An 8479-nucleotide genomic window follows, 5' to 3' on the forward strand; every position below is an offset into this window, starting at 1 on the left:
TTAAACACGTGCGTGCTGGGGCTGAGAGACAGGAGAAGGAATTCAGCACCAGAACGGGCAGGAAGAGAGGGTCAGGGAGCCAACGGAGATGAATTCAGTTTTGAAAGATGATTCCCCAGGGGGCCGGTTAGCGGTCTCTCTTAACCGGCAGATCGATCCTGTGTTGGCCTCACAGGAGAGCTGGTGCCAAAGTGAGCCAGAGAGGAGGGGAGGAGGGGAGGCGCCTGCTGGCGGCCCCCAGCCCAGGCGGGGCCTGTCCAGTGCTGCAAAGGGGCAGGCAAGTGGCCAGGGTTAGGGCCCCTGCCCAGCGCTCACCCAGAGGGCCCAGTGCACCTGGCCGTGCAGGACAGTCACTTCCAGGCAGAGCTGGGGGGAGGGCAAGTCTGTGCCCCAGAACCCCACCCCCTAGCCTGCGTCTTGCTTTGAAGCTTTCCTTGTGGCCTTTTAAAGGAAAAGGGGGCCTTTGCATCCAGAAACGTGAGTGGCTGAGTCCCGGCTCTGCATGACTTCGGCTGGACATTTTGCTGTCGTGTGATCCCAGTGAGTTCGTTTGTGCAAGGGAAGCTGCAGCCTCAGAAGGGATTAGCACAGCGGCATAGGCCTGCCTGCGTGTTGCATGGTGAGCCGGGGCTTCCAGAGGCCCAGGCTCCTGGCAGTTCCAGGGTGCTGGTGGGGTGGGTGGCTGCGCAGCCATGAGGATGGAGGGTTCCTCCTGAAGGGGGTTTGGCTCCAGTGTGCTTGTGGAGACGGCTTGTCAGCACTCCTGGGCCCCTTACCCTGACCCCCTGAGGAGCGGAGCCAAAGGCCTGTTTCCCGAGGTTGGGTTGGCCTGTCGCTAGGGCTCCGGGAAGCCTTTGGCCGATCTGGGGCAAGCAGTTCAAACCAGCAGCTAGTGGATTGCAGGGGACCTTCTCTTCCTGCTTCCTGTTTTCCCCAAAGCCCCCTCTGCCCTCTCTCCTCCTCCCCTTCCTCCTCCTCAGGGAGCCTCTCACGTGTCGGGGTGGCTGCCCCTCTGGGGACCTGTGTCCCTGTGTCTTGGCCGGGGCTTCTATTCTCAGGTGGCCCCAGGCATGCTGAGTTCTGACACCTTCCACAGCCCCGTTGTCTCTGATAGTCTCTGAAGCACCCGGTACGTGCCCCCGCACGCGGTAGGGTGGCATTGAATGCCGCTGGCCCGCCGCACAGGGGGCAGAGGGCATCCTTCTGCTGGACCCCGGAGCTCTGGAAGCCGGTGGGCTCCAGGAAGGGCCAGAATTTGCTCTCTGCTCCTTGTACCCCAGAGGAGCAGGGGAGGAGCCGAGACAACAGCCAGGGTCCCTGAAGGTGCTTTGTCCTCTCTGGTCCTGTGCCCCCCGCCCCCTCCCCCGGGGGAGATGGGATGAGCCCGCGGGGCCAGCACAGGCCTCCCCACCCTCCAGGACTGGTTTTCCTGGTGGGCCTCTGGGGGACACAAAGAGAAGAGGGGTTCCGTGGAGTAGGGGTCCCACTGACCCATGGCCCAAGAGTGGCCTTTGTGGATGCGTGGGAGCCTGCGGCTGGTTCTTGGGCTCCCACTGGCTGACCGTGTCCTGATTGAAAACCCTACAACCCATCTTTATTTATTTCTGCCTCTAAAGTGCATTTCTGCTGGAAGAATGGTTGGCTTATCTTCCTGGGGCCTGGAGTGACTGCTCACCACACACAGGGCTGGGCCAAGGCTGCTGGCAGGGCCTGGGGACGGGGGCACGGTGTCCCCCAACTCTGGAGCTCCAGCCGCCCGAGGTTGGAGGCTGCGGGCTTCCAAGTTCAAGGGTTTCACCCTGTCTGCGGCGATGTGTGTTCAGAGGCGCACCACGGGGTTCCAGAGGGGAGCCTGTAAAAACAGACCTGTCGGAGACACTCCCTGGGAGCCTGGATGAGGGTGTGCTCACAGCCGGCCTTCCCCAGCTTTGCGATGCTGGCTGCCTCCTTCCCCGCCCTGCTTTCCCCTCCTCACTTCACCCCCCCTTCCCCCCCAGCCTTCATCCTGGGGCCTGCTGCGTGTGCCCACCGTCACCTCGGCTCGGGGCCAAGGCCGCCAGCCTCCAGCAGCCCCTCTCTGCCCGGAAGCAGATGTCCCACGGAGCTGTGTTCGCTTTGTAGTCTGGGAATTGCCTTCCCTCCCCAGATGGGAACCGGGAGCCAAGTGCAAGGACAGCCCTGTGACTGCCCTGCACTTGGGGTGACACTTCATCTGGATGTCTGTTCCCTCCCCCATCCCACCTCCTCTGCCCCGAAGATGGAAATGTTGGCCCAAGTTGTGGTTCTGGAGGGCCGGGAACTCCCCCGAGGAGATCAGTGCAGTGCTCACCACCCCCCCCACACCCCCATCCGCGCGAGGCCAGCGGGGAGCCAGCGGGGCAGAGCTTTGGGGGCTGTGGACAGAGCAGCAGAGCCAGAGGGGGAGCCCTGGCCCACGGCGGGGAGAAGTCACGTCACACAGGTGACGGGATGGGAGAGTGGCCGGTGGGAGTGGCCCACAGGGTTGTGTGACCCTGAGCGTGTTCAGAGGAGAGGACAGCCCCCCCCCCCCCCCAAGAGGCTGTGGCATCTGGCTGGCCTGGCAAACTTTGTGCCTTCCCTCCTGAAATTTGCCTTGTGTGGGTCCGGGTGGGGGGTGGGGCGGCCTGGGGCAGCTGCCCCTCCCCCCACTTCCCAGAGCCTCCGGGGCCCCTGCTGCATCTTCCCAACAACCACCCCTTCCCCTGTGCGGCATGCTCCTGTCCGTGTGTTCACCTGTGGCGCAGGGGTCAAGGGCGCTAAGGAGCCACTGACACCCTAGGGCTCCGCCGTGCACCCCCTCCACGCTCCCCGGAGGTGCCCCAACATTCCCCACTGTGCTTGTCCCGCCTGGAGCGAACTCCCACCCACCCAGCCGTGTGCCCAGCGGGGGCAGCTCAGGGGACATCTCTGAGGCCAGGATGGCTGGGGGAGCGGGGGCCTAGGAAGGGGAGTCACACAGACCGGACGCAGGGTCCGGGCCACTGTTCCCGCTGACCCCAGGCCCCTGGTGTCTTGGCAAAGTTAGAACAGCACTGTGGGTAGTGTGGGGCCCCTGCACGGAGATGCAGGGTGTGGCCCTGTGGCCGTCCCCTCGTCCTCCGCCCACAGCTTGNGGCCGCATGTGTGTGCCGAGCAGGGGCTGACCCTGGTGGGCCGAAGCCAGCCCTGCGTGCAGGCGTTCAGCCGGACTGTGCCCGTGTGGAAGCCGGGCTGCGGGCGGCAGGCGTGGTGCGTCAGCCATGAGCGGAGGTATGTACTGGGGCCCCGGTCCGGTGTGGGGTGTGGGGCCCCTGTCCGGGTCCCAGGGCCGCCCACACCCCTTCCCGCAGCCCTGCGCCTGGTGCCGAAGCTTCCCCATCCCCCAAGGGCTGCTCCCACACTGAGCACTGCTGCCCAGGGGGCCCTGCAGGGAGGAGGGACTCTGTGGGAGGGGCCCTGAGGAACATGGGGATCCCACGGCCCAGGCGGGACGCTGGGGGCGGGGGCGGCCACAGGAGAGGGGAAAAGCGGGGTGCCTGGCCTGCCGAGCGCCCTGCGGGACCTGCTACGCCCAAGCCCCTGGGCCTCATTCCCGGGGGAGTCAGCGCCAGACCTTTTCTTGCCCAAGATTTTATTTCAAAATCAAATTAAGGAGTGCCCTTGCATACCTCTCCTGTCTCTGGAATCTGCCCCACTGCTGAGCTGGGCGGTGGGGGGGCTCAGCGCGGGCAGTGCCCCCGTTAGGCGGGGAAGGTGGGAGCGGCCCGCACGTGGGGTGTGGTGTCCAGCTTCACAGTGCAGCCTTTGAGGGCCGCCTGCGTGGCTCCACTTGTGTGGGGTGCCAGCTCCCCCCGCCACCCTTGGCGGTGTCTGGGGGCAGCGTCTGCTGGGCCAGGTGTGCTGAGGACGGGTGCCTTCGCCAGGTGGTGGAGGCGGGCCCGCTACCCATACCGTGGGGCACGGGGTGGCCCCTCAGGCCCATAGGGTCCTGCCCCGAGGTCGGGGAGCTGACGCTGGGAACGCGGGGCCGAAGGAGCACGTCTGCCCCCGCCGCTGCCCCCGGAGGTGTGCTCTGTGCGGGCCTCCGGGCCTTGTCACGTGTGGGGCCACACATCGGTCACAGATTGGGAACGAGGTTACGTCAGCCGCGTCCCCACAACGATGTGTGGGGAGGGGTGCTGTTGCTGGAAGCTGCCAGGGGCCCTGAGGTCCCGAGGCTGGAGCGCTGTGGGGTGTGTGCATTGAGGGAGCCCCCAGGGCGGGCTGTTCCCCCATTTCCCTGTCGCTGGTCCCCAGGCTGGCCTAGGTGGGGGTGGGAAGCAGCCTTTCCAAAGCATCTGGGCGCCTTCAGCCTCCTGGCGAGGTGTCTCCTGGGAGGAAAGTCTTCGAGGGCCTTGCTGCCTGGCCGTGTGGGGCGGGGGCAGGGGGGCTCTGCCGTGTTTCCTGCCGGGCTGGGGGGGTGGCCTGTGTTCTGTGTGCGGGTCTCCGGGGAAGGCTCAGGAGGGGCCGCGTGCAGATCGGGTTCTGGGCACCCTCTCCTGGCCCAGCTTGAGGTGACCGGGATCAGCGGGGGCAGTTTGGGTCCCTGGCCTGTGGGGGGCGGGGGTGCCTGGCCTGGAGTGCAGCCATGTGAGCTGGTTCCCCCACAGCCCTCCGCCCCGCGTGGCCGAGAGCTGTCTCCCCACCACCATGTCCCGTGGGGCTTCTGTGATCTGTGCTAACTGCCTCCCTTCCGTGGGGCCCCGCTGCATTGTAGTGGGCGTGCGCCCCCCCACGCTGCCACAGCTGTGCCCACGCGCCTCGCGCAGTTGTTCCTCCGTTGGCCGTCGAGGCTGTGGCCTTCGTCCTTCAGGAGTGCACAGAGGCCCCCGCTCCCCCGGGCGGCCCACCCTGCCCCCTGGCCCCTCCTCCCATCTGCTCTCCTGGCGCATCAGGAGGGTCTCCCTGACAAACCACCGGCCAGTGCAGGCTGTGCACGGAGGCCCCCTGTCCTTTGGGGGTGTGGCCCATGTGAAGGGAGGAGGGAGGGAAAGGATGCTTGGAAGACCCGGGGCCCTCACGGAACCCGTCCCTCCCGGCCCCCTCCCCGCCGCGGGGCTCCCTGGCCTGTGGCTCAGGCCCCCAAGGACCTGCAGGAGTGGACGTAGGGGCAGTAGCCCCCCAGCTGTGTCGCAGGGTCTCTGCCTTCCAAGGGCAGGGGCGGGGGGGACGGGGCAGATGGGCCGGTGGGCTCCGTTCTCCGGGCGACCGCGAGCAGCAGCACGTAGCCCCGGGAGAGGGATAAATATTTACGAAGGAAGGGCTCGACGCGGTTTGCTCTGCCAAATCCCGTCCAGCGCTGCGGTCGGCGTCTCCCCAGGCAGTGGTTTCATGTCCTGCCAAAGCGGGGTTCTCAGAGCCCCCCCAGGCTGCTGTCCGCAGCGCGCCTGAGCTCACGCTTCCGGGAAGTGGCCTGGGTTGTTTGTGGGGTCCTGATCCCCAGGGTGGCCATGGGTTTCCCACGGCTCCTGGCGGCCGAGCCCCAGCAGGCAGGAGGGTGTTTCCTCACCTGGAAACGGCAGTCCAGGCCCTCGGGCCGCTCCCGGGGCTCAAGGGTCCGTGACCCCATAGCTGTAGGCCGGGCCCGGTCACCACTCCTACAGACAGCGGTGGGGCAGGGTGGCTTCGGGTCACCCCTTTCCTTTTGTTCTGTTACTACCTTCTCAGTTCCTCTTCCCTGGCCTTCCTGCGCGCCCCCACACTTGTGACCAGTCCCGTCCCGTGCCCCCGACGCCTGTGACCTGTCCCGCCCCCCCACTTTTGTGACCAGTCCTGTCTTGAGCCCCCCTTACCACAGCCTGTGACCAGTCCCGTCATGGCCAAGGACCCGAGGGCAGGGGCTGAGCACTGAGTCCTGGTTAGCTTCCAGTCGCCACTGTAATCAGTTGTGCTGAGCGGGGGTGGGGTGGGGGGGGCTTCAGTTTTCTCCGTCAGGGAGGCCGGGAGCCTGAGCCCCAGGTGTGGGCACAGCTGGTGACTTCTGTCCCAGGCCTCTCCCCGCCCCGGCTCCTGGAGGTGGCCGTGTCCTTGGCTCACACCTGCCTCTCCCCCGTCTCTGCCTCGGTGCTCACATGGCCCTCCCCCAGGGTGTCTGTTCCCTGGCTTCTGAGGACTCCAGTCCTTGGACTGGGAGCCCACCCCAAGTCAGCACAGGCTCCTCTCCGTTTGTCTCCATCGGGGAAGACCCTGCTTCCAAATAAGGTTGGCGGTCTTCCCTCTAGATGAGAGACCGAGGGGCTGGGCTGGGACAGTTAGCTGTCCTCTGGCTCACCCTCATTAGGTGAGGGTGGAGTTCTGGGGTGGGGAGGGATGAGGAGGGAGAATCCGGAATCCAGACAGCTGCCCTGGGAAGGTCGGCAGGGTCAGATCTTGTTGTAACTCACTCTCTGAAAAAGGGGGAATGGAATTTTCTGGAATGGTAGAGACCCTTCCAAAATCTGAGGCCGGCAGAAGTGGAGCCAAGATGTAGGAGCCTGGGGCTGTGAGGTGCCGCTGAAATGGGAGGCTGTGTGGGCCATGTGGGACCCGGGCACCTCTGCTTCACATCCTGGCTCTGGCTGCAAGGTCAAGGCTGTGGGCTGAGTCCCAGGATGGCGTGAGGTGGACCCTCGGGGACTGCTCCCCCAAGGCCACCCTGTGGGGCTGCTGGTGTGCAGAGAAGCAGGATGGAGGCTGGTGCTGGCCGGCCCGCCGTGCACAGGTGGCCCTGAGGCGCCCGCAGCTGCAGGTGGCCTGGGGTGGCCTCAGGCAGCCGTCAGTGCCCTCCTACGGGCCGGACCTGGGTGCCTCCTTCCGGCGTGGGCCCTTCCCAGCTCCTGCTTGGGGCTCTGCCTCTCTCTGCTCAGCCTCTGTGAGAGCTACTCCCATCCTGAGCAGGAACCCTCGGACCCAGGCTCCCCTGCCCCCTGTTCCCCGAGGAGCCCTCCCGCCTGCTCCCCTCTGACCTCAGGGCTGGGTATGACCACACTCTGGTCCCTCTGTGCTTGTCCACAGCCCTTCTTCTGGTCACCCCATGTCCCTGGCTCAGCCCTACCCCCCGCAGGTGGGGAAGAGGCCCCTCGTAAACCGCGAAGGCTCTGGCCGTCTTCCCCTGTGCACCGAGAGCCCGGGGTCTGACCCGGCACCACCCGGGGCTCAGCCTTGCCCAGAGCTGGGCACCTTGGCAGCCACTCCCGGTCTCCGAATGAACCTGGCCTGGCGTTAAGAACCAGATGTGCCTGTCCTGACGCTGTCGAGCAGGGCCCGGCAGGGGCGGGGAGGGAAGGGGGCAGAGCTGGCTGGGGCCATGGGTGCTGGCCCCCTGACAGCCGGTGTGTCTCCACTGTCAGACGCAGACCGTCCCCCCACCTCCGTGCCTGGATCTGCTCCGTCGTGAAGGGAGCAGTTGGAGAATCAGCGCGGGGAGGGGTGGGTGGGGGAGAGCCAAAAGCAGCGGGAAGTGCCGCCAGAGCTAGCGTCTCACAGTAAACGTTTCCCTTCTCCCTTCTTTTCTAGAACCATCTACTACACGGGCTACAGGCAGGTGTATGCCATGGAGGCACAGACGGTGTTCAGGTGCTGCCCTGGGTGGAGCCAGCAGCCTGGTGACCAGGGCTGCCTCTCCCGTGAGTGTCCCCCCCACCGAAACCTGTGCCCCAGAAGAGGCTGCATCTAAAGGGATTGTCCCCAGCATGGGCGGTGCAGACCCTCTTTCTGTACTTGGTGGCACTTCCCACAGTGCGAGAGCTCCCCACTCTGCCCCCACCCAGGCTGTTAAAACGGAACAATCCAGGAGCAGTGGGCCCCCAGGCTGATGTGTGCAGGGGGCAAGGGAAGAGGGATGGGGCTGTGGGGGGTCTGAGCGGAGGGTGGGGGGCTGTCCGCCAGGTCCTGGCATCTGGGCGGGGTCTGAGGCCAGCGCCGGGGCCACACGGTGGTGTCTGTGGGCTCAGATGCCGCTTCAGGGCCCTGTCGTGGAGCCCGTCGCTAGCCTGCCCGCCCGCCATCGCCACCCCTGCTCTTGGGTCCCTTGGCCCTGAGTTCCCAGGAGGGCCTGGGGCTGGGCATTGGAGACAGACAGACAGCAGCTCCTGTCCTGCCTCCCGTCCCTGGGCCCTGGGCCTCAGTCTCCCCAGGTGCTTAGTGGAGGCTTGTCACTGCCTCCCTCAGAGAGGGGGTCCTGACCGATGCAGGGGGGACGGGGAGCCAGCGGGTCAGCGCACGCGAGCCTCACTCTGAAGCCTCTGCTTCGCGAAAGGAATGAGGCGCATAGCTGTGGAGTCCGGCAGTAGAGGTGTTTGGGCAGCTGTTCCTGGCCTGTGCGTGTGGGCACAGGAGGGCGTGGGCACAGGAGGGCGTGGGCACAGGTGGGCGTGGGCACAGGAGGGCGTGGGCACAGGTGGGCCGGCAGGTGGGCGGGGGCGCAGGTGGGCGGGGGCACAGGTGGGCGTGGGCACGGGAG

The 8479-nt window shown here is 66.2% G+C and overlaps 1 protein-coding gene across 1 annotated transcript in view; it reads left to right on the forward strand.

The window, feature by feature from the left end:
* Positions 1 to 8479, forward strand: part of MEGF6 (multiple EGF like domains 6) — a 78560-nt gene that overhangs the window by 750 nt on the left and 69331 nt on the right. Inside the window, 4 exon segments of the mRNA XM_077763994.1 lie at positions 152 to 191; positions 1998 to 2117; positions 3130 to 3270; positions 7534 to 7643. Of these exon segments, the coding sequence (XP_077620120.1) occupies positions 152 to 191; positions 1998 to 2117; positions 3130 to 3270; positions 7534 to 7643 (411 nt within the window).

Source organism: Crocuta crocuta, unplaced genomic scaffold (genome assembly GCF_008692635.1).
Source record: "Crocuta crocuta isolate KB4526 unplaced genomic scaffold, BGI_CrCroc_1.0 scaffold13, whole genome shotgun sequence".
Taxonomy (NCBI): domain Eukaryota; kingdom Metazoa; phylum Chordata; class Mammalia; order Carnivora; family Hyaenidae; genus Crocuta; species Crocuta crocuta.